General features: G+C 49.2%; 4 protein-coding genes and 1 long non-coding RNA gene across 9 annotated transcripts; 3 read left to right on the top strand and 2 right to left on the bottom strand.

Annotated features, from left to right (window-relative positions):
• Positions 1-184: 184 nt before the first annotated feature.
• On the bottom strand, positions 185-14495 carry heatr5a (HEAT repeat containing 5a). Of its 2 annotated transcripts, XM_057011489.1 has the most exons (42): positions 14317-14495; positions 13179-13371; positions 12893-13104; positions 12646-12754; positions 12344-12493; positions 12103-12274; positions 11786-11949; positions 11461-11710; positions 11200-11355; positions 10883-11133; positions 10704-10815; positions 10344-10496; positions 10094-10193; positions 9796-9905; positions 9541-9710; positions 9303-9469; positions 9108-9213; positions 8663-8853; positions 8368-8527; positions 8095-8284; positions 7856-8022; positions 7725-7751; positions 7379-7523; positions 6461-6643; positions 6148-6387; positions 5891-6069; positions 5744-5812; positions 5502-5681; positions 5010-5175; positions 4823-4927; positions 4625-4759; positions 4418-4545; positions 4130-4277; positions 3875-4060; positions 3503-3604; positions 3351-3431; positions 2845-3039; positions 2626-2770; positions 1832-1940; positions 1636-1738; positions 1391-1544; positions 185-1305 (listed from the first exon to the last, which is right to left on the bottom strand). In XM_057011489.1, exons 2-42 carry the CDS (start codon positions 13302-13304, stop codon positions 1149-1151), a joined length of 6153 nt encoding a protein of 2050 aa, XP_056867469.1. In that variant the 5' UTR covers positions 13305-13371; positions 14317-14495; the 3' UTR covers positions 185-1148. The 2 variants fall into 2 exon arrangements, with proteins under 2 accessions (XP_056867469.1, XP_056867470.1); XM_057011490.1 differs by lacking the exon at positions 7725-7751.
• Positions 14496-14626: 131 nt separating this feature from the next.
• hikeshi (heat shock protein nuclear import factor hikeshi) lies at positions 14627-16021 on the top strand. The gene has a single exon (XM_057011544.1). The coding sequence runs from the start codon at positions 15055-15057 to the stop codon at positions 15646-15648; it is 594 nt and encodes a 197-aa protein (XP_056867524.1). The 5' UTR covers positions 14627-15054; the 3' UTR covers positions 15649-16021.
• Positions 16022-16291: 270 nt separating this feature from the next.
• LOC130512996 (dehydrogenase/reductase SDR family member 13-like) lies at positions 16292-20312 on the top strand. Its single transcript, XM_057011533.1, has 6 exons — positions 16292-16475; positions 18310-18428; positions 18545-18668; positions 18761-18933; positions 19035-19188; positions 19380-20312. Exons 1-6 carry the CDS (start codon positions 16352-16354, stop codon positions 19637-19639), a joined length of 954 nt encoding a protein of 317 aa, XP_056867513.1. The 5' UTR covers positions 16292-16351; the 3' UTR covers positions 19640-20312.
• On the bottom strand, positions 20174-21995 carry LOC130513012 (uncharacterized). Its single transcript, XR_008946578.1, has 2 exons — positions 21868-21995; positions 20174-21756 (listed from the first exon to the last, which is right to left on the bottom strand). It is a non-coding gene; the product is annotated as an uncharacterized LOC130513012 (long non-coding RNA).
• Positions 20451-22516, top strand: haus2 (HAUS augmin like complex subunit 2). 4 transcript variants are annotated; one of them, XM_057011543.1, is made up of 8 exons: positions 20451-20548; positions 20662-20733; positions 20839-20925; positions 21050-21097; positions 21174-21243; positions 21314-21446; positions 21894-22002; positions 22247-22516. In XM_057011543.1, exons 3-8 carry the CDS (start codon positions 20839-20841, stop codon positions 22355-22357), a joined length of 558 nt encoding a protein of 185 aa, XP_056867523.1. In that variant the 5' UTR covers positions 20451-20548; positions 20662-20733; the 3' UTR covers positions 22358-22516. The 4 variants fall into 4 exon arrangements, with proteins under 4 accessions (XP_056867523.1, XP_056867520.1, XP_056867522.1 ...); XM_057011540.1 differs by having other exon boundaries at positions 20999-21097; XM_057011542.1 differs by having other exon boundaries at positions 20544-20566; positions 20999-21097.
• The last annotated feature ends 373 nt before the right edge of the window (positions 22517-22889 follow it).

The following is a 22889-nucleotide window of genomic DNA, read 5'->3' as shown; positions in this document are numbered from 1 at the left end:
TGCCGTGGGAGAATTGAAATGGGGAGCAGAGATGTCTCCATTGTGAAAATCAAGGTGATTTACGTTTAATATAGTGTACATGCAACTTTATTATTATCTCTTCAAGTCTGTGAGAAAAGACATTTAGGAAAGGTCCTCTGTTGGGCAATGATTCACTTGTAGACGAATAATCAAAGAAACTTGATTGAAATATAATCACATTTTATTCAACTACTGTGTTGGAAAAGATTAACTCAACTCAGAGGCGCAGCTCAACTGATTAGTCAGGTGAATTCTTAGTGTTTGAAGCTAAAAGAAAGTCATGTCAGAAAGGTTTTCACAATAAAAGGCTAAAAAAATCCAAAACATACATCAGGTAACTCAACATCTTAAAAAAGGGAGGAATGAACATCGTGGTGTAGTGAACTAAAGTGCTGAACTGTCCCTCCCAGGCCACTGTAAAGGATTAGTATTTTAAGAGGAGGATGAAATTTGACAACTAATTTCCCTTCTGAGTTGCATGTCAACATTTGCTGCCTAAGCAGAATCCATCCTGTAAGTCAGGACAAGGAACTCCTGGAAAGTTTCTGTGAAAGCTTGTTTTTTCCTCAAAATTTCTGCAAGCCTGGAGTCACAATTACTGAAAGTTTACAATTTAAAAAGGCAAGTTTAGAACCTAAAACAGGGGGGAAATGGTTTAAATTTGAAGTGTTGTGTTCAAAGAGAGAAAAACACACAAACAAAACTGAATAAAATCCCAGTTCAGATCTGTGGCCCTTCAAATTCAACAAGACCAGATTGTCTTATTACATATGCAGCAAATAAAAATTGATTTTAGCCAGTTATTTATACAATCATCCTTCAGAAAAAAATAGATATTTAAAGGTCATACGTGTTTTCACATTAGCCTGTTCACACGTGTGATACATTCAAGGGTGCTCAGACATCGAAAAGTCTGAGCAGGACGAAAAACCCTTTAACGCATCGCTGACACGATCAAAATCGAACGTGGAAGTGATCCGATACCACAAAGATGTGACATCATGACAACATGGATGAATCAGTTCAAGAGCAAGTGACGGTGGATCGTGGCTTTCTGCTTTTTTCTGGCAACACGGTGGACTGAGAAACTGGTCCTGATTTCACTGCAGCCGGGAACGCAGCATCTTTCACAGGAAGTTGGTTTTAAGCATGATGCTCGGAGACTTGGCCGGTTTACGGGTGGCGGCGTCGTCTCCGGTGGGTTTAGCCTTTAAAGTCTCCTGGTTTCCTTTAATGGCGGCCTCCAAGCGAGACTTGAAGTGAGGCGACGATGCAACGAGGGACCTGCCAAACAATCGATCGATCAGAGTTGATCCCGATCGTCTGCATAGAACACCTGAACAAAGGCGGAGCTTAAATACTTAATTACCTGAAGACGGCTGAGTACAGAGGCCCGAGACGCATCAGATCTTTGAGCGCTGCTTCATGGAGCAAGCGGGAGGCTTTGGGGGCGGAGCCAAGGGCATTCTCATCCAAGAGGAAGGAGATGAGCAGCTGCAGCAAGATGGCCACCAGCTGCGGACCTGAGGGGCAGTCACACAGGAAGTGATGTCATCAGACTTAAATCAATCAAGCCAATTTTTAATGTCTTTAATTATCTGTGATTAAACTGACGGTGCATCTCCTCTGCTGCCTGGACCAGAGCCTCCAGAGCTCGGACCCCCTCCAAGACCCCAATCAGATCCTCTTGACTTTGGGGACGACTCCTTTCGACCTTCTGAAGAACAAACACTTCATCATCATCTTCATCCCTTTTAAAATCAACGGTGAAAAATTTAAATTCTCAGATCACGCCATCTGGCATCAGCACCTGCAGGAAGCGCACTAGCGGAGGTCCGAGGGCTCTGATGTACGGGACCGCCACTGTGGGCGGAGCCTGAAACACTGACGTCATCAGCTGAAAACACCGAGTCACCACCTGCGACGGAGACATCGTTGTCATTCACGGTTACATCATCAGTGACACAATCAGGACAGACTGGCCTGCAGGTTACCCCGGCAACAGAATGACCTGCAGCAGGCCTTCCTGGTTCAAACTGGTTCTGTCCTGTCAGAACCCAGATCTATCCAGGCTGCGGGTAGTGTCCCAGTTTAACCAGTATATAGGGCATCCTCCCATCCGAGAGTGTGTTGTAAAAATAAAGCTGCTGCTCGTCCCTGGCTGAATATAGACTCCGATCTAAACTTAGACATTTTGTCAACTTCATCAGACTGTTGTATCGTCCAGGAGATGATAAAGTAGCTGAGTGCAACATGAATAATATATAAAAATCAACCCATGCAAAAACAGCATGTTGGTTCCATCCAGACCTTTTCCAACACTCTCTCTTGTTTGAAACATGGATCACAGATGTGAAAACAACTGGGTTTGAAGTTCTGAACGCTTGGATGGGATATGCTCAAAGATTCAGAACGACCAAGAAAACATCATAGTTCATGAAAACATCAGGGGTTAATGCAGAATTCTGAGGAATAGATAGAGGAAAGGACAAAATCCCAATCAGTGAGGTTCCCGTCGTCTTCCATAAACACCATCCTTTAACGTGGGATTAGCAGACGTGTCTCCACAAGTTTGTTCTGGGTGGCAGTAAAAGAGGTACTGACCGCGGGTCTTTGGCCTCCATGGCAGTGGTGAAGCGCTGCAGACAGGACGTGTGCAGCGGCTCTGGGCTGCAGACGTCCACCCCCGCAGACTGCAGGAAAACGGTCAAAGCTGTGAGGAGACTGGCCTGATCCACCAAGTGGTCTCCTGAAAACACCAAACACCTGAGCTTCCCGTCTGGCCCGTGTGTTACCGATACCGGCGGCGCTGGTGGTCCCTACCAGACTCCCAAAGGCCCAGCAGAGTGCTGAGGGCTGATCTCAGCAGGTTCCTCCAGGCTCCACGGCTCTTCTCTTGGCGGCTCATTGGACACGTCACCAACAACTTCAAGGCCTGAAGAACTGCCTGGAGCACGGAGCCAGGACCGGTACCGCCGACGGAGTCCACCACCAGAGCATCCGGGGGGGACTCGAGTTCTGTGAAGTAGCACAAATTTGGAAGGAAGGTTTTTCATATCTTCACAACTAATGCACATATTTATACATGAAAAGGTATTTAGGAGGCGACACTAGGGTGGGAGGTCCTCAGACTCTACTGATGCCACATCCGGGTCAATGAAAAGTCCGAATGTGGCTGATGTTAGCTTGTTTATAGGTCAGCTACCATTAGCATCAGGGACATGTGGGAGCCAATATCATCCTTCCACTGTATTTACCTACAACTGATTCTTAACCACGCTGCTGACATGTTACTGTTACACACTAGAGACTTTTATTTTGGGTCTCACTGATGTTTGCGGGCCGGTGGACCAGTTCTCGGAAGACTCCCAGCACCAGATAGAGGACTGTGGGTAGGACGGACACGCTGCCTGCAGAAGGACACACACAGAGTCAACCAAGGCTAACACGTGAGCACGTTAGCGTTAGCGTTAGCCTTAACCTTGTGGGGAGCAGATGGATGGCAGGTCAGACAGGATGCAGAGAGCCAAGGTCACCAGTTGACAGTCACCATCAGACAGAGACCAGACCAAAGCCCCAGGACCTGGACACAATACAAACCCTTTATACATACATACACACACACTCACTGTATTCATGACAATATTTCAACAACATAATAACAAGGCTGCTGTGTATTCATTTAGAGTAATTGCCATTCATGACAACAGGTGACGTATAACCACAGAACAGATGTGGAGTCCAGATATCAGATTGAAACATACTAACCACACCATATTTACCAGACCCACAGCCCCACACACACACACACACACACACACACACACACACACACGTTCACATATTTTCCTACCGATCCTTGTGCCATCTGGACCGCTTCCGGCCAGTTTAGGGCTGAGTTGTGGAAGTTTGCGGACCAGCACACAGAGGCAGAGTTCCAGCGCTCCAAACACCAGCGAACGACCCGGAACCAAACCGCCAGTTTCCTGGCCCTCACCGAACTCTGGCAGCGTCTCCTTCTCGGCGGCACCGTCATCCACTGTGGGACAATCATGGTTATGAACAGCACAGCGAAGCCCGAGTGCAGGTGCCGGTCGAGGGTCCGCACCTTCGGCGCTGTGGCGTTTCTCCCGTATGTGCTCCTGAGCCGCCGTCACAATCTGCCGCAGTAATTCCAGCACAGCTCTTTGAACGCACGCCGCCTCTCTGGTGACCATCAGCCTGTGGAGGACACTGAGGAGCTCCACGCTCAGAACCTGAAAAGGTTTCAATCCAACAATAAAAACATCCATTGAGCCAAGAGCCTCCAGCTTCTCAGCCCAGTCCCCTACAGACTGAGCCACCGCCGCCCCTGGAGTTAAATTTGAAACCCCAGAAAACAACTACAGTGACTGACCTGGTCGATTCCGATCCGAGCTCGGGGCCAGGGCACGTCAAACAAAGCCTGCAGAGCTCGGAGACAGGAAATGATGTTCTCCATCTGGTCCCCAGAGTGTGGAGAGCAGAGGAATTCCACGCTGATCCCTGGAAGAACAATGGCACCATGCTCAGGACAAGCTACGCAAACCCACCCGAGAGGCTGCTGGTTTCACTCGTGTCTCACCAAGTATCAGATGCAGCCGGTCGGAGTTGATGTCTTCTGGACTCTTGGCTCCACCTGCAGAGGACGTGTGTCCCATCGAGGTGGGCGTGGCTGGTCTGGACAGGTTAGCAGGCGTGTCATCTGACACCACAAAACCTGGAAAGAAAATCCATCAAACATCAAGACAAACGAGGAGGGGGAGGAGTGAGCAGCACTGACCGTTACTGTGGAGCCACAGGGAGGTGGCGTGCAGGATGGGAGCCCAGGCGGAGCAGTAATGAGCCCTGGCCTGGTTCGCCATCTCTGCCGTGTAGAAAGAGCCTCCTGGAGGACGAGAAGGACCGACGTGAGAAACACGAGGCCTGGACTTATCTTCTGAAGAGCCTCTCTGCAGGACGCGTCCCACCTGTCGCTGGTAGCTGTGGCGCCTCCTCCTGTCCGAGGGTCAGCAGGGCGTAGTCCTGCAGCGCCGCCAGCCACAGACGGCTCAGGGTGGAAAGATCTGATTGGACGAGCTTCAAGAGGTGGGTGGTGTCCTCACTTCTGCTTCTTTCAACAGCCACAATGTAAACCTGGCAGACACAAACACTTTATTCCATTTGTTACAGCAGCTGAAAATCAACAAGACCTGGTCTCGGTCCCACATGCTGATAGATTTACGTTTAACTCCAGAGCCGCTGGTGACACCTGGATATCTAAATGTTAGACAGAAAAGTTCCTCAGGCTGTTCCTGTTGGAGGTATCAGCAGCATTTTTTTAACAATTGTACTCCATGTTTTTCTACTTTTACTTTTAAAGGTTTCTTCTAAACACGCTTCAAGGGCTTTCTCGCCAATCTCCCTCAGAATTAAGCATAAATCTTTGCTTGGATCCACTTTAAATAAATGAAAACACCGACCTCGGCCCAGGCTTTGAGGACGGCCAGTGTTTCCATGGTCGTGGTGGCCTCACTGAACAGCTGACTGGATGTGTTCTTCTCAACCTGGACTTTAGCCAAGGAGGAGGTGAGGAGCTGATAGACACGTCGCAGGTCACGGAAGTCGCTGACCACACAGCTGGTGATCCAGGCGCTGCACACCTGCAGGCAAAACCACCTTCAGAGGCCACTCAGGTGCAACACTAATGAGTCCGGCTGGTCACCTGACAGGCCTTGACAGTAACGTCGGGGGGGGCGTCTGCACTGAAGGCTGGTCTGAGCGCCGCTCCAACCTACACACACACAAAGATATTTTCACATGAAGATTTCAATGCTAAATCTGGATTAGCATTAGAATAACTGTTTCTCACATTAGCCTGGTACTGCTCCAGGATCACATGACCGGGGAACTCTGGTTCTGGAATGTCTGAGAAGCATCTGATGATCACCAGCAGAGTCTGCAGACCCACGAGCTGGAGTTGGTCGCTGTGGTCTGTCGCCGACATGAACGCCATGCGTACCAGGTCTCCAAGGTGCAGGACCAGGAAGTCTGTGACAGGCGAGGTCATGGCGGCTGGCTGAGTAGTTTATAGACGGGATGTGAACGCGGCTGCAGCGAGCAACTCACCCGTGGACTCGTGGAGCCGTCGCTCCTGCGCCAGAGCCATGTTGAAATGAGCCGGATCGCCCCCCTCGCACTGGGCTATGATGCGACAGACGCACTCCATGGCAAAGCAGCGCGTGCTCCAGCGCAGCGCTGTGAACGGCCCGCCGGCCTCCGGGCGTGCTTCAAACGTCGACGAGTCGTCATCCCTGGCGCCGTCTGCCTCCTCGTCCTCTTGTTTCACCTCCACTGAAACTCGACAGTCTGATGGAAATCAGGGTCAAAGTTCAACCGCTCCAAACCACCCAGTACGTTCTGATCAGCGGATTCAACCCACCACTGCTTGCTGACAACACATCCTTGCAGAGCTTGAGCCAGTGTCCCAGTTTCCCCCTGGTGGAGCTGGATGCCATCATGTGGATCAGGATCTCCTGGATGTTCCTCCTCAGACCCGGATCAGACTCCTGATCCAGCAGAGTGAACAGCACCCCTTCCAGACCCACCTCCTTCAGGGTGACCTCTGCACAGGGGAGCAGTGTTTGGTGACGGAGCATCATTGTGCCAAAGCTGCTCTTTATTTTTAACTCATCAGCCACATCAGAGCAGAAGCTAGAGGCTTTTCAACAGAGACCCACAAGAAACCAGAATAAAAACACATTAATGAAAGTTATAACTCAGGACTTGATGGATGAGTACAGAGGCCAGACATTTCTTATAGTTGGTCACCAGGTTCAGGCACATCTGAGAGAGGTTTTTAGCCCAATCCTCTTTACAGATGCTCTCCAAATCCTCCCTCCACACACTTTCTATGGACTGGAGGTTCAGAGACTGGCTCAGACCCCCCAGGACCTTTATGTGCTTCTTCCTCAGCTGTTCTTTTGTTGCCTTGGCTGGTCTATCTTCAAGCCTTGAGGTGCTGCCCCACAGCTGAACTGTGGTCTCATCTGTCCACATCACATTCTTATCAACCTTTTTCTGAACGATTCGGGTGTCCACAGCTCTTTACTTGCCCAAACAGACAGGATTAATCTGTGCACCAGGATTAACTTATCTGCAGAGGCAGGACGTCCGGCTGGTTTTGGGGGAACAAACATTCACCTTCCTCAATTTAACTCTGGAGTTTTGCTGATATTCTGTCTCTGTTAAAATAAACTCGCCATAACAATTGCGGACTGTGTCTTTACAAGAGGGTTAATTTGGTAGAACCTGTGGGCTATATGGCAGAGAATTCTTGGTCACAGCTGGAGTGACTGACCGAGCTGGGAGGTGTCCCGTCGTGGCAGGTCTTTGACCAGAGTCACCGCGTGTTCCGACACCTCCAGGGCCTCCCGCTGGACCAGCTGCTGCAGACAAGCCACCACAGCCCGCCGCAGGCTCAGGAAGGAGCTGCACAGGTTGGCCTGCAACACACATGAGCCTTTACGCGGGTGCTTTTGTAAGAAAAAGGGGTACACACACGTGTATATTAATCAGACCATATACTTTCCCCACAGGTATTTTTGATATTTAAAAACAGGTTTACAGGTTTAATGTGAACATTGTGACTGAGACGTGATTATTACCCAGTTACAACAGAGGAGGAGGAGGCAAACAGAACCTACCAGCAGCGAATAATCCAACAAAATCTCCTGCAAGACACCACACACACACACACACACACACACAGCTGACTACAATTTAACTTATCTATACAAACTGAAACTCAACGCTAATAAAGACTAAATGCACTCACACACAGTGCAGGGACGAGGCTGGACAGGTTCACGTGGGATGGAGAGAACATGTGAAGCTGCTGAAGACAAGAAATAGATCCAGACTGAACCAGGGAATCCGGAATGGACTGCATCACTCCACATCCAACCAAAGAGCTGGAGCGCAAGGCGGCGACTGCACCGTCACCTGAGGATGTACGCACATTTTACTGCCACTCCGTCACACCGTGACCCTCACACACACACCTGCAGCTGTTACCTTGCAGATCAGGTCCCAGGCAGGTGATCAAGCTGTGGAGGCAGCGCCCCAGACTGCGGTGCACCTCAGGGTGAGTGGGCGGGGCTGACAACAGCAGACGAAGCACCAAGGTAAAGGTAGACTCCGCACGGGCACGGAACAGACTGCCAGAGAGGTCGATGATGAGAGCCAGACTGTGGAGAGCCCAGGTCTGAAACCAACACACACACACAGGTGCAGCTTCAGGAATAAAACAAGAGTACTGTGTGTGTGTGTGTGTGTGTGTGTGTTTACCTGGACCTCAGGTGAGGTGCTGTCCTGGCTCAGGGTGAACAGCACACCTACGCAGTTGTTTAGGTGTTGAGTGGAGCTGATCCCCCCGGTGTAGCGCTGCAGTGCTCCCAGAGTCAGAGCGTAGCCGCTGCGTGATGCTGCGTCTCGAGCCGTCTTCAGCCTGATTGGTCCAACATTTCCGGACGTTGTGTTAGTGACAGCAGCGGTTTAATAAAAAGTATCTCCCGGAATCACAACTGCCTACAACATTGTAAAGGTTCCACAATACCAGACAGGTAGGTTATCATCGCCGCACCTGTCAAAGCAGAGCAGAGAGGCCGAGATAGTGAAGCCGGCGTCTCCCATGACCTGGACCAGCCGGGCCAGACCTTCAGCAGCCATGCAACGCAGGAGAGGACTGACGTTTTCCAAGGCACCCAACAGGAGAGCCAACGCTGGAGAACGGAGCTCTTCCGGCCCCAGAGAGCCACCGACACCTCCTTGATGCTGCAGAGGCACAGATTAGATTACAATGATTATTTTAAAGGTTTACAGAATAAAAGACCTCAAAAGGCTGCATGATAGTAATAATCCAAAAGCCACTGAGATCATCTGACATACTGGGCCTCCATTATTGTTCTGCTGAATTTTATTTTATTCTCTTGAAAGAAATATGACCTCTGTTGAATCCCTGTACAAAGGTGAAAAAGTCCATTCTCATTAACCGACACAAACGTGTGGTGGAGTCTGGGCTGCGGTACCTTCAGCAGACTGCAGAGGGCAGCACAGATGTGAGTCTGGGCAGTCTGATGGCGCTGACCCTTCATCTTGTTCACGGTTTCCACAAACTGCTCCAAAATCTTCACCCTAAAAACCATCACAAAAACGTCTTGATTGACAGTTAACGGTCCTAGATTAACTGGTGCGGTGGGTGGGACTTCCAGCAGGTAAATTACCTTTGAGCAGAGATGATGTGAGGGAATAGCACTCCAAACAAACGGACAGCAGCAACGGTGAGAGCGATGGACGGGGTCAGGGGAGCTGGGACTTCATTGCTGGTGTCGCACAGACTAAAAACGTCGTTGTCCAAAGAGGCTCCGCCCACGCCGCTGCTGCCATGGAGCTGAGACGGAACAAAGACGTGTGTCAGCCGTCCGTCAGCGTCCATCCAGCGGTCACAACCTCACACCTCACCTGTTCCTCAATGTATCTGTGCTCAGTGTCGTGGAGGGCGGGGCCAACCAGCAGCAGGTCGTCATGGTGACACAGAGGCGGCAGCAAGGTGAGCTCTGAACAAACCTGGTTCAGGTTGTCCTGAGCCGACAGATCAAGGACCAGCTGGTTCATGAGCAATCCAAAACTCTCTACATGAGGATGAGACAAAGAGTTCATGACAGCGTCACGACATGTTCACCATCACGTGATTTAAAGATGGTAGAGCGCTGTTACCCTGGTAGGTGTGAGGAGGCAGCAGAGCGAGCAGCTCGTAGACTCTCAGTCTGTAAACCAGCCAAAAACTCTGAACTGAAGAACCGTGGGTCCTGATGAGAGCAGGTAGCCTGGCATGCACACACACACACACACACACGGTGGGATTTACCATTTACCTCGGCTTTAATGAACAAGACGCTGAGAGTTTTAACCTCTACTCTACTAAACAAAATGATGGAGTCACAGCCGCTGCTGGCAGCCAGACTTGTGCACGTCAGACCACTGCTGGTCACATGCCATCTGACCAGGTACTGACTTGGCGAGCAGGGTCACAGCACAGGCCATCGGCGTGAAGAGACGGTTGATGACATCATCAGTGACCAGCTGCGGACAGTGCAGCAGCAGTTTCTTCATTCCTGATTTAAAAAAAGGAGAAAATTTAAGTTAAAACTAAACTCTTCTGTGTCTCTCGACTCCACCAGGTTACACTTCTGGTGTGTATTAACCGTCTTCTAACTAAAAATAACCTGCTGTTTTATGTCAGAGTATTTATTTTCTGTACTGACCACAGAGGCCCCCAGCACGCCCCTCTAGTGTGACCTGCCACGTAAAGTAGTCCCCTCGTTGCAGCTCCATCTCCTGCTCCCTGAGCGAAGCTGGGAACACACACCGCCAAAGGACCAGGAGCCGTGGGAGGTGGAGCTTCACTACAGCTGGTCCTGGACACACACACACACACACACATATATAACACACATGTGTTATATTCCAGACATTTCTGCCAGGCTGCTGCAGCACAGGAGTGCCTGCACGTTTCCAGCCTATTTAAAATGAGGACGGGTGATTGGCTACCATCTCATCTTTTAATCATGTGATCCACCCACACTGCCTCTGGGAGCCCAGCTGTGGGATCCTCATCAGTTTACCTAATGTGATGAGCGAGCAGATGAGCAGCCAGCCCGCCCGAGTCCTCTGCAGAGAGATCCGACTGTTCTGAGAGGCTGAGCGCAGCAGGTCTTCGGCCAGAGTCAGCACCAGCTACACACACATGAGATGGAATGAGATGGGAATGAATTTACCCACACGGAAACTTGGCTTCGCTCACCATGCTTTTGGTGTGGGGTATTCCGAGGGGGCAGTGCTGCACTGCAGCCACCATGGCGGCAACAGCGGCGCCGTAGCCGACCACAGCTTCGGGGGAAGACTTCAGCGCCATTAACCGCTCGCAACAGTGGTCCAACAGCAGAGAACCCTGGGAAGGCATGGCTACGGCAAAGCAGCGCAGGCTCCAGGCAGCGGCCAGGGAGACCGAGGCCATTGGGTGGAGAAGGAAGGAGACCACCGTGTCCACGAGGGCTGAGGGAACACGACACTTCAGCATCCTCCTTTGTGCGAGCGTGTGAGTGTGTGAGTTTGGTAGACCTGTGCTGCCATCAGTAAGCAGAGAAGAGGCGGTGGATCCCAGTCTCAGGAGGAGACCCCCCAGTTCCTGCAGGCAACACACCAACAAGTGCTGACTGGCTGCAACGTCCGCGTACGAAACTCTGGTCTCACTGTTCCCACCAGTCAGAGCGGTTTCTGGACACACAAGCGGTCACACGTACGTGAGGGGGGGTGGGAGGGGCCGGGATCTACGCAGCAACGTGGCTCTTTCAAAGATCAGAGGGATCCCCCTCAGCTCACCAAAGGCGTGTTTGTGTGCCGCCATGGCGAGACTCAGCTGCGTGGCCGCGCTGATCTGGGCCTTCTCCCCCAGCAGGGACGTCAAGGTGCTCCTCAGGACGAAGGAGACGCAGTGACGGGTGAGCGCCGCGTCCGCTTGCGTCTGCGTGGTTCTGCTGTTGGATGGCAGCTCCATCAGCAGCGACAGGAAGGCCGGGAAGTTCCCCTCCAACCAGGAGCCGCCCAGCGTGCAGACAAACACCACGTAGGTCTGCGAAGGGGGAGTCACTGAAGCCGCCAGTCCCACCACAGCGTCGTTCCAGCGTTGGTTGCCATGGTTACTCACCTGCGTAACTCCAACGCGGACCTCCTTCCCAACGGAGCTGGTCCCTTTCAACATGTGTCCGCTGGCTCGCAGGAACCCAGCTCCGCCCCGCAGGAAACCCCCAGACAGCAATTCCATCACTTCCTTAAGGGAGCTTTGGCTCCGCCCACTTTGTCTGGGGGATGCTGGGGAAAAACACCTTTTATCATACAGATTTCATTGTTTATCTAAAGAAGAACGTGCTAATGTGATCGTGTAGATGTTGTAATGAGTTGTAATGTGATGTTGTCTCCTATAACCTGACCTCACGTCATTTCCTGTAATCTGTGGGAAATTACCGGCGGCCTGTCGCGGCTCCACAGCAGCAGCTAGCAGAGTTCCTAGCAATTTAGCAACCGACACCCTGACGTTGTAGTCGGAGCCTTCAAAGGCTCTGAAGCAGAGCGTGGCGATGTTCTCCAGCTCGCTGGTCCACAGAAAGACCGCCTCCCGCTGCAGCTCCAGCAAACACTGACACAGGAACACGCAGGAAGTAGATTAGCTCCAATCCCGATGGAGGATGACCTGCAGCCGCGTTACCTTCGCCGCCGCACAGCGCACGGCCAAGGAGCGGTCCGTCAGGCAGGTTCTTGCCACCTTGTAGATGTCACGATGACAGGGCACAGCACTGACTCCCAGACCTCGCAGGATCTTCTCCAAGCTCAGCATGGTCTCATATCGACCCTGAGACTGACAAAGAGGGGCAGAGTTTGAAGGGTTGCCTCACGTCATTTCCATAGAAGAAGAAGAACCATAGAACAAAGGAACAGCAGAACATCACAGAAACCGGAAAAGGAAGAAGGAGGAACGATTAAAGGTGTATTCCAACGTAGCAGACGAACCTCGGCGTTCTTCATGTTCTTCAGCAGGTTACTGACGACGTCTCTGAAGGAACCAACAAGGAATCGACCGAGCTGCTCAAACAGAGAACCCAGACATGCCACAGCTGCCCTGAACCACACACACACACACACACACACCACACACACACACACACACGTACGTCAGTTCTCAAAATTTTAAAATAGAAAGCTAAAAGATTTGTATTTATTTTTCCCCGTCTTTGCAGTGAACCTGAAGGCAACTCACAGCCGTGTTGGCAGGCTGGATGGAGAGTCATCTTTGGTGCGGATGATGTCACTGCACCTCTCGACCAATAGGGTGGAAGGAACAGGGTCCCCCAGGTGATAGACAGCAGCCAAGCAGTGAGCCAGGAGCCACCGGGTTGGCGGTCCCGGGGATCCGATCAAAACATTCGACAATTGTTCAAGAAGGCAGCGCTGATTCTGTTTGATGTCAGCCTGGGGGAGGAAAAGGGTCACGTTTTTCAGGCTCTTGCGCTCAAAAGTTACGTGACCTCTGACATGATCCTCACCCTGTCAACAGCAGGAAGTAGCTTCTTCAGGTGAGTCAGCCATTCAAATATAAACTCCGCCCTCTGCTGCTCAGCGAGCTGACTGCAGAGCTGCTCGTTAAGCAGGAGACTGTGACTGTGCTCCATCACTGACCTCGGTCTCCTCCTGCAGCTCCTCTTCTCAGTTTAAGCCCCTCACACTCCCATCTTTGTTCTATATTAGACAGAAAGAACAAAAAGAACTTAAAAAGGTGTGAGCCTACATATCCCACAATGCAACACACACTAAAAGCTCAATACTGATGTTCCAAGTTGAAATAGATACAAGTAACCAACAGCATTTTAATCTTATGTCTGTTTGTTTTATTCTCCTGGATTTTGTCTATTTTTCCACACAATATTGCTGCCTGCCACTAACAACACGGTATTTCTTTCAATATTTTCCACTGAACCACGGTGTTATTTAAAGTTTGGCGGCCAACATCTGCTTCGTTCAAGGGTTTCTACGGAGGAGCGATGCACACAGAGAAGGGAACGTGAAATGATGAAGGTGCAAGGAAAACGATGTGTTCCACCCTGACCTGCAAAGGAAACCTCATCAGACGGTTCTGCAAAGAAACCCGATGAACAAAGTTACTGGAAAAACAAAGAAAGGATGGACGAGACGCTGCTGCGGAAGAAAGACTGTTTCGGTGTTTGTTCTCCTCCGAGAGCCAACTGAGCAAACAAACTGGAACACAACACTAAAAGAATGAGTAGCTCATTAATTATTCAACAGGGAGAGAGTTCCCAAAGCCTCAAAACTTCACTGCAGCCGGCCAAAGAACCTCTCATCCATGTTTTCCTTGCCAGAAAAGTCCACCAACACCAACACTCCTGCTAATATGGTTGATTTAATTTTACACTGCCTGGGAAGAAAGTAGACAGCTGATGCTTAAAGTCCACCTGGAGCAGGTAAACCACCTGGATGTCTGCCTGTCGCTCATATTTACCTGGAATAGATTTGCAATCAGAGGACACACACGACACCATCAATTCAGTTTATACGAACCCTTAATGTCTCACTTGTTGATGTTTAAAAACTCAGCAGCATATTAGCACCAACCGGCTAACGCTGTTAGCTAACGCAGAGATTAGAAGACAACAAGGGACAGTTTACCTGTGGGTGCCGTTAATACGTCTTTAACTCAAACAGGAGATGGTTGTCGCGCAGAGCTTTTTCTCGTTCATGTTAAGGTCACAAACATGCTGCAATGTGTGCTCAGAAACGCGTAGGAACGCGGCAGATCCACAGCAGGCAGAGATCTGTCAGCGGAGCAAAAATGGAAGGCACACTTCCTGTCAGGGACTTCCAAAATAAAACACCCAAAGGCGGATCGGTAATAATTCATTCCAACTTTCTCGGTCGAGATTTTTTAATTTGTTATATCCAATGAAAACATGCAAAAAAAAAAAAACAACCTCAAAATTATTTAGTCCATTTTTAATTGTTTTCTTTACCCTGAAGATAGAAACTACACTACACAATACTACACTCATCACAATAAAGTGGAAAACTGCATCTGTTCTATTTGCAACTGTTAACTTCATAGTTACATTATTTTCTTTAGGAGACCATGTAGAAAAGTTCATGAGAAGCATTGAAAGTACTAATTTATTACTCTATATGTCGGCGGAAATATTTGCGGGTGCGCTTCCACGCGTGGCCGGTAGATGGCAGCAACGCGCCGGTTGTGACAGTGACGAGCAGAAGAAGAACATGGCGCACTGTGCTAGAAACTTCCAGCAGCTTCACAACTACATGCGGGGCTGGGTTGTGCGCCTCCCCCGGCGTTGGACCGCTGCCACCGGGACAGAAGCAGGGTAACTAGTCCGTGTCCGATACGGAGTTTGCAGGATGTTCGGCTGCGTGGTCGCCGGCAGGCTGGTTCAGACGGACGCGGTCCAGGTGTCACCCGACAAGTTCGTGTTTAACCTGGCGGATTACGAGAGCGTGAACCATGTGGTGGTGTTCATGCTGGGCACGGTGCCCTTCCCCGCTGGAATGGGCGGCGCGGTCTACTTCTCCTTCCCCGACCCGAATAGCGGCGGCGCGCCCGTGTGGCAGCTGCTCGGCTTCATCACCAACGACAAACCCAGCGCCATCTTCAAGATTTCCGGGCTGAAAGCGGGCGTGGGCGGCTCGCACCCCTTCGGCGCGATGGCCCCGTCGTCGGCCGTGGCTCAGGTGGGAGTGTCGGTGGAAGCCCTGGAGCTGCTGGCCCAGCAGATCCCGGCGTCGAGCGCCGCCGTTTCCACCGTCGACTCCTTCCTGGAGTTCACCCAGAAGATGCTGGACAATCTGTACAACTTTGCCTCGTCGTTCGCCGTCTCTCAGGCCCAAATGATCCCGAACCCCACAGAGACCTTCATCCCATCCAGCTGCATCCTCAAATGGTACGAGAACTTCCAGAGGAGGCTGGCTCAGAACCCGAACTTCTGGAAGAGCTGAGGAGAACATCTGACTGTGCAGACCTGGACCTGGTTACTCGGTGCTCTTTCAAAAGGACCCGGTTTCATCTTATTTCTAAGCAGAAAACAAGTTTTCACCTTCCGTCCCAAGGTGATGATCAAACTTGGAATCAAAGAACACAAAACAGAACTGAGTGAATGTGCCATCATGTTTAAAAATAACACGGACGTTTCAAGAGTGCCTGTTTCTGAAGTTTTGTCCTAACATTTCAGTGATTGGGAGGGGGGGGGATAAAGCAAGTTGCACTGATTTTGTTTCTCACTCTGCATTGTGGGTAATGTAGTTCCAGATTTGGATTTCACGATGACAGAAATCCCCTGAACTAAAATATTAAACGTGCTTTACATTGTTATTTCTTGGCTCCTCCAGTTCTTGGAATTCTGAAGAGAAATTAAAAACAAACAGCCTGAATATTAGAATTCTGAAGCAAAGAAATGTTGAGGAAAATTAAAATAACCTGATTGCGAAACAACAATAATGGGAAAAGTGAGAAAGCACAACTGTTTTCAACTTTATTTGGGTTCAAGAAGGTTGAAACTTCCAAGCTGTAGAACTGGTCCGATAGGTGAGCGGTGACTCCCTTTGCCACCTCAAGATCGTTGGAACTAGTCCAACAGGTGAGTTCCAGGTGTGGTGAGAGTTAGAGCTCAGCCAGTCTGCTGTTCTCACGTGGACGTGGAAGATGTTTCAGGTGCTGCTGCTCTTCACCGTGGTCCTGGTAGTTTGCGTCCTCAAACAGACGCTCTTCAAAAGATCCAAATGTAGAGGCAACATCCCGATGGCTGGAAAGACCGTCATCATCACAGGTGAGCAAGTTCGGGGAGGCAGGGACACTTGATTCCATCTAAAATTGACCTCATCCTCTCCTATCACCCCACCTGAGTGGCGTCATGGGGGTAAAATGACTTCACTCTCAGGAGAGAAACGAAATAAATGGACTAGTCATTAGTCCATTTATTTCGTTTTTGTTCCTCAGCACATCGCTAATATGAACTTTATAGAAATAGTAGTTGTACACCACGACTTTCTGCAGTCTATGTAATGGCTTTTGTGCATGTGAGAGAGAATTATTCCTGCTGATCGCACAATAAAGTGCAGAGAAAGGTCAGCAGGCGAGGCAGGCAGTACTCTGCCTCACCTCAAGGGGGCGCAGGCTGGCGGGTGCTTTCTTGCCGCAGGCAAACTTTATTAAAAATTACTGAAGCACCAGAATTTAAAGTTTGAAAAATAACAGAATTTTTTGGACTGTTGGTCAAAATTTAAATTTGTGCTGCACACATCTCTGCACTTGTTTACACTATAAATGAATTTCTTAAAACACAAGATGGGTGCTTGATCCATAGCTATAAAAGAAAGTCCTTTATAGGACAAATATGGTCCTGTCTATGTGTTTGTGATGGTTTGTGAGTGTAATTGAAAGAGGAATGCAGATGGGATATGAAGCATTATCAGTAGTTGTATGCTGTTGGGAAAATGGTGAAATAAGATGTTTTTTCAGTTCTTAAATCGTAAATCTGACTCTTGAGGAGTCGGAGCCTCACCAACCATGAACCTCACCGCACGTCACTGGGCGAGTGTGATACTGAGGCACGGGCGTGTGTTGGGGTGACAATGGCTGCAAATACAATTCAATTCAATCTTTATTTATATGGCACTTTTCATACACTGGGTAGCACAAAGTGCCTCACAAAGGATAAAAACAACAAAGAGAAACAAGAGAATCAAGAAAAAGGACACACACACTCAAACACACACACACCCACACACACCCACACACACAAACAAGCTGAGACATGGCTGGGCACCGAGACCTGAGGCGAAGGAGACGCCACCTTTGGAGGCCCACCAGGCCGGGGGCGAGGTCATCGTCCATGACCACAGGTGGTACCGCCACAAAGACCCCCCCGACCCAGACAGACCGGAGGCTCCACACCAAGGCACAGAGCCCCCGAACCACCCAGGCCAGAGTCGACCACTGGACAGCACCCCCAGGCACCCCCAGGCACCCCCAGCCAGGCCCCCGTGAGGAAACACTGGAGCTAAAAACTGAAGGACTAAAACAGTAAATGGGATAAAAGGTGTAAAAGCTAAAAACTGAGAAACGAAGAACTGAGGGAGTAAAACAGTAAAAGCATCAAGTAAAATAAGGATAAGACATAAAAAAGCATGAGAACATAAAAGAAATGAAAAATAATCAAAAGATCAATTAAAGGCCTGATTAAAATGTAGATTTAGAGTCCTGACAGAATATTCAGAGGTTAAAATCACGATTCTTTAACTCCGGACAGAATCGGAACTCTTTTGTAGTCTTCCTCATTTAGGCCAGTGCGATTTTGACATTTCAGACACCTGACGCACGTTTTGTGACATTAGACACACAAATATCTGCAGAAATGACAAGAATGTTGATGGCCTCCTCTGACGTGAGCAGGTTAGCGAACGCAGAGGACACATGACGTCAGTTTGTCTTACCCCGGTAGTCGGAATGTCGTGCTGTGATTCAGACGTGTCCCATGACCTGCGCTAACACATCACATCAAAGTCGTGCGTGCTTGAAGGCGACTGGAGTGACAGGATTCGCCCTGCGGTGACGCAACAGTGCTACGTGACTGCTCTTACTCCAGGGTGTCTCTTCTCCAGGGGGGAACACTGGCATTGGTAAAGCTACTGCGCTACATTTGGCCAAGAGGGGAGCCAGAGTGATCCTGGCCTGCCGAAACCGGAACAAAGCCCAGGCCGCCATCACAGACATCCAGCAGGTAGAGCGGAGTCCAAACCAGTGGACACTGAAGTATTAATGAAAAAAAAAAAAAAGGTAATGGGAGAGAAATAAACAGTAAATAGTTTGGATTAACGTTGCTGCTTTTCCTGACAGGAAACAGGAAGTACCGACGTGACGTACATGCATTTGGACCTGGCCAGTCTGAAGTCCGTCCACTGCTTCTGCGAACAATTCCTGAGGACCGGGTCCAGACTGGACCTGCTCATCAACAACGCTGGTACCTTTAGACACGTTTCATCGCCGTCCTGTGTACAGCTGAGGTGCACAGGCGCCTGGAGGCCGCGTCGGTTTTAAACCTCTGCCCTGCAGGTCTGGTGGGTGACGGCCGGACGGACGATGGATTCGGTATGGAGTTTGGCGTGAACCACCTGGGCCACTTCCTGTTGACGTCCCTGCTGCTGGAACGTCTGAAGGAGGCGGGGGGAGGACGCGTGGTCACCGTGTCATCGATGGCTCACCGCTGGGGGCACATTGACTTTGAGGTCAGGCTAACAATCCTCCCAACACTCCGGTGCAGAGCTGCCAGCATTACATTCCAGATTTTTATCTATTTTTTGGACGTTAACGACGGTGTTGTGTTCAGGTTCTGGCGGAGAACAAGCATCTGGGCACCGGCAGCTTCAGCTGGCAGTTCTTCCGGGCCTACTGTAACAGCAAACTCTGCAACGTGCTCTTCACACATGAGCTCGCCAAGAGACTGAGAGGAAGTGATGTCACCTGCTACAGCGTGCACCCAGGTAACCAACCGTGCTGAGTTCAGGCTCCTGCGGGAGTGTCAGAACATGGAGCTATGATACTGTTTTATCCTAAACAAGTTAGTTTTACTGTTTTACTTTTTAAATAAAATAAAAACCTCTACTGCTAATTAGTTAGCCTCCATCTGAGGTCATCAGAGGGATGAGACTGTGGCCGTCCTGTCGCCCCGCAGGTATCGTTCGCACTGAGCTGTCTCGTCACGTCAGTCTGTGGCAGAAGGTGTTCATCGAGCCCGTGGCCCAGTTCCTGTTCCTGGACCCAGAGGATGGAGCTCAGACCACGCTGCACTGCTGCCTGCAGGAGGGGCTGGAACCTCTGAGTGGGCATTATTTCTCCTGCTGCTCTGTCCAGGAAGTTGCCGCCAGTGCCCGAGATGATGCCGTGGCCCAGAGACTGTGGGAGGTCAGCGAAGCTCTGTGTGGACTCTCCTAAGGTGGAACGGCAGCCTTCAAGGGACCCTAAAGGGATGATTGGTGGACTCTGTGGTTCTGTTTGATTTTCACCTCCTGGTGAATATTGGGGGTGCGGTTTTGTGACATATAAACCTGTCAGGGTTTGAAGTACTTGTGTTATTAATTTTCTTACACTTTATGCAGTAAAGTGCAGGGAGGGGGGATGTAAACAGTATATTATGCTAAAACAAACCAAAAAATAAAGAGACCTTCATGTCAGAAATCTGTTGATACAAGAAAAGTAAAGTAAGAAGTAATCAGATGTTCTGAAGGTGGAGAAATGAAATGCAGCAGAACATTTTTAATCTGACTGCTAGAAAGTTATGTTTGATTCAAAATCTCACTGCTGTTCAAGATTCAAGATTCAAGAGTACTTTATTGATCCCTTTAGGGGGTGTCCATCAGGGAAATTAGCAAAAGTTAAAGTTATGAATGTAAAATGTGTGAGTATTTAATGTAATGAAGTGTAAGTTTATACTTGCGGCATAGAACCATGGAAATATAAAAGTAAATGTTGCTGTTTTGATTTTATATATCATTTATTTTGTTATTTTATCGAGGCTGACTGATTATAATAATGTAAAAAACGGACCTTGCTGCAGGCTTCTTTAATATTAAACTGCTTGATCTCGCAAACAAGCACAAACCCTTAACCCTTCAGTCGAAATTGATTTTAAAACAATGTCTACAATGAATACTGTTTATTCAACCACCCCGCACGACGCGCACACCTCACGCATCCAGGTTGTCACAAACTGTAGTAAACAGCTCCCACCGGCAGGGGTCAGTGACGCGACTGATGACGTGATGAGCCAGAAGAAGAAGAACACGAAGAAGAAGAAGCGGATGTTTGAGCGGTACATTTGAGAAAGTCTGCTTGTTTTACGAGGTAAAAAGCTCCTAAAAGGTGTGAGCAGAGGTGTAAGTTCTCAAAACCCTATTTGGTTTGAGCATAACTCCCGAGTCCAACACTTAAAATGTGTTTGCGTGTGTGTTTGTTAGTTCGGGCTCGGCGGGATCATTCGCAGCGGTTCTTGCTAGTTGAGAGTTTCTGGGTTCAGACTGTTAAAGGAGGTCAGTTTACCGTGTTTTATCTTGTCAAATGTAACATGGCAGCAGTGGAGCAGGAGGCACTTCTGCTACACTCGCTCATCCTCGGGGGTTTCTGCCCTTAAACAGATGCTTCACTGGGAACTTTGTCCTTTCACGGTGACTCCAGCTGCCGCCGTGTTATCCAGATGCGTGTCCAGAGGTGCTCTGACTCAGGTGAGAGTAAATATTTCATCATTTAAAAAGTAATGACCCAGGCCTCACCGTCCCTCTTTCTGTCCGTCTTCAGGAGCTCTTAGACTCTGCTTCTACGAGGCTGAATCCCAGTTTCTCTCCACAGCTGCAGGAAGCAGAACAGAGAATCAGAATGCAGAAACAGCTGGATGAGGTGGGCTTCGATGGTCCATTACTTTCTTTTATGTCCCAGAGAAACCGTTACATTGGTGGTAAACCATCTGTTACAGCTGCAGCTGAAGGTGGAGCTTCTGAAACTGGAGAAGAAGAGCGCTGATGTCACACACAAGTTCCACCTCGGTGAGAGTTGCTTTGATGTCCCAGTGTCTGGTCACGTGATCGGTCGGTGCTGACGACGTGCGTTCTGCAGCTCGGAGGTTCCAGGCGTTGGAGACGCTCTGCACTCATCTACAGAACCTCCTGAAGAACCAGAACAATCTGAGGCAGAGACTGTTGAAGCCTCTGGGTCGGACCAACCTTCCCATCCGGGCTGACCTGCACAGGTAGCAAATCACTGACGGTTTATCTCAGTATTTCTTAAATGTGGGTAGTTAATGAATTTAATAGATCTGCATGTTTGCTCAGATTATCCCACCAGCACCAGAGTGTTTAAATGTCAATAAAGTCACAATTCTAGAGATAAAGGTCTAATTGTGGGGTAATTACAGAGTCAAAATATCGGTTTTCTTGGTTTAAATGTTGCTTCTAAGTATTCAGACTTGAAGGTTTCCAGTAGCTCCTGTTGACCTCTGTCAACATCCTTTAGATTTTTATGGTTGAACATTATGAAGCTCGTCTGTAGCTTTAGGGAACCTTGAGAAAAAGATCAAATCATTTAGTTAAAAATATGCTGAGTTCAGGACATTGAAAGAAATGGATCCAACGTTGCTTTTGGTGTGGGTCGGTTCTGTTTCTACTTCTGACCCGGTCTGTTTGTGTTCTTGTCTCAGGTTCGTGGTGGATCTGGTGACCATGCTCCCGAACTTCATCGAGAAGCTGGAGGAGATGGTGACGTCGCTGCGCTGCAGCCCCGCCACCGAGGCCCACCTGGCTCAGCTGGTCAGTAACGCCGCGCCACCCTGAGCTCGTGCACGGAGGCTCGCCACAAACCCGACCTTACCGTCAAATCATATTCACTGGGAAAGAATGACCACAAACGTGAAGGGAGATGTGGAGATTCTAGAGCAACTCAGATTTTTCACGTGTTAAATCGGACCAAAACCCTGAAAACAGTAACAAATGTGTTTAGTCAAAGATAACGCCAGACGTCTGTGGCCAAACTTTCTCTCTCTCTCTCTTTCAGAACACCTCTCTCGCCCAGTTACTGGCTCAGGTGGTGGAGGTGGAAAGTTTGTCCGATCAGGTGCTTTGCTGGCAGGAAGGCAGCAGACTAAGTGACGATGGCACAAGATGACCTCTGACTTTTGCCCCCATGTCTTATAGAAATTATGGCAGAAATTGAGGAGGTCACTTTTTTTTGTTAATAACATGAGATTTTGATTTATTTATTTTTTTACCCCCCTTAAGTTTTCAGCTTCAACGGTCACTGACACTAATAAATTGAAAGATAATACGGAGTGTTGTTTCTGTACTGCACACACAGGTCTGTGAATACACTCAGGTATTTGTGTGGCTCAAAAACAAAAAACTCTAATGTCCTCTAATGATGTTATATTTATATGTGTTATATTTATATTGGCTTTAAATTGTCACTGATATTTGTCAGTTTGGGTTCTGGGTAAAGGACCCATTTCATAACGTTAATCTTTACATTTTCTTCTGCATTTGTCAGACAACCTAATCGCGGTTATTGGGTTGAGTTCACATGAAGGTTTGGGCTCTATATCAAGAGACGTTCGGGTTCAGTGACGTCAGCAGCGTTTATTTTGAAAGGACCCTCCCGGAAGCTCTTCGGTGTCCTCGCGGCAGACTGGTGGGTGACGTCT

This window comes from Takifugu flavidus, chromosome 16 (genome assembly GCF_003711565.1).
Source record: "Takifugu flavidus isolate HTHZ2018 chromosome 16, ASM371156v2, whole genome shotgun sequence".
Lineage (NCBI taxonomy): Eukaryota > Metazoa > Chordata > Actinopteri > Tetraodontiformes > Tetraodontidae > Takifugu > Takifugu flavidus.
The sequence above is the reverse complement of the archived record's forward strand: the minus strand, read 5'-3'. Positions and strand labels throughout refer to the sequence as shown.

What these genes read in the sequence shown, in the direction of transcription:
- heatr5a (XM_057011489.1), bottom strand. Translation starts at nt 13,304, where the DNA reads ATGGAGCACAGTCACAGTCTCCTGCTTAACGAGCAGCTCTGCAGTCAG. An exon ending in TGGAGCAGTACCAGGCTAAT is followed by an intron (nt 5,813 to 5,890) that starts GTGAGAAACAGT and finishes GTGTGTGTGTAG; the next exon opens with GTTGGAGCGGCGCTCAGACC. An exon ending in CGCTAGTGCGCTTCCTGCAG is followed by an intron (nt 1,739 to 1,831) that starts GTGCTGATGCCA and finishes TTTGTTCTTCAG; the next exon opens with AAGGTCGAAAGGAGTCGTCC.
- hikeshi (XM_057011544.1), top strand. Translation starts at nt 15,055, where the DNA reads ATGTTCGGCTGCGTGGTCGCCGGCAGGCTGGTTCAGACGGACGCGGTC.
- LOC130512996 (XM_057011533.1), top strand. Translation starts at nt 16,352, where the DNA reads ATGTTTCAGGTGCTGCTGCTCTTCACCGTGGTCCTGGTAGTTTGCGTC. An exon ending in AAAGACCGTCATCATCACAG is followed by an intron (nt 16,476 to 18,309) that starts GTGAGCAAGTTC and finishes TCTCTTCTCCAG; the next exon opens with GGGGGAACACTGGCATTGGT. An exon ending in CCTGCTCATCAACAACGCTG is followed by an intron (nt 18,669 to 18,760) that starts GTACCTTTAGAC and finishes TCTGCCCTGCAG; the next exon opens with GTCTGGTGGGTGACGGCCGG.
- haus2 (XM_057011540.1), top strand. Translation starts at nt 20,839, where the DNA reads ATGCTTCACTGGGAACTTTGTCCTTTCACGGTGACTCCAGCTGCCGCC. An exon ending in ATCCGGGCTGACCTGCACAG is followed by an intron (nt 21,447 to 21,893) that starts GTAGCAAATCAC and finishes TTCTTGTCTCAG; the next exon opens with GTTCGTGGTGGATCTGGTGA. An exon ending in AGGCCCACCTGGCTCAGCTG is followed by an intron (nt 22,003 to 22,246) that starts GTCAGTAACGCC and finishes TCTCTCTTTCAG; the next exon opens with AACACCTCTCTCGCCCAGTT.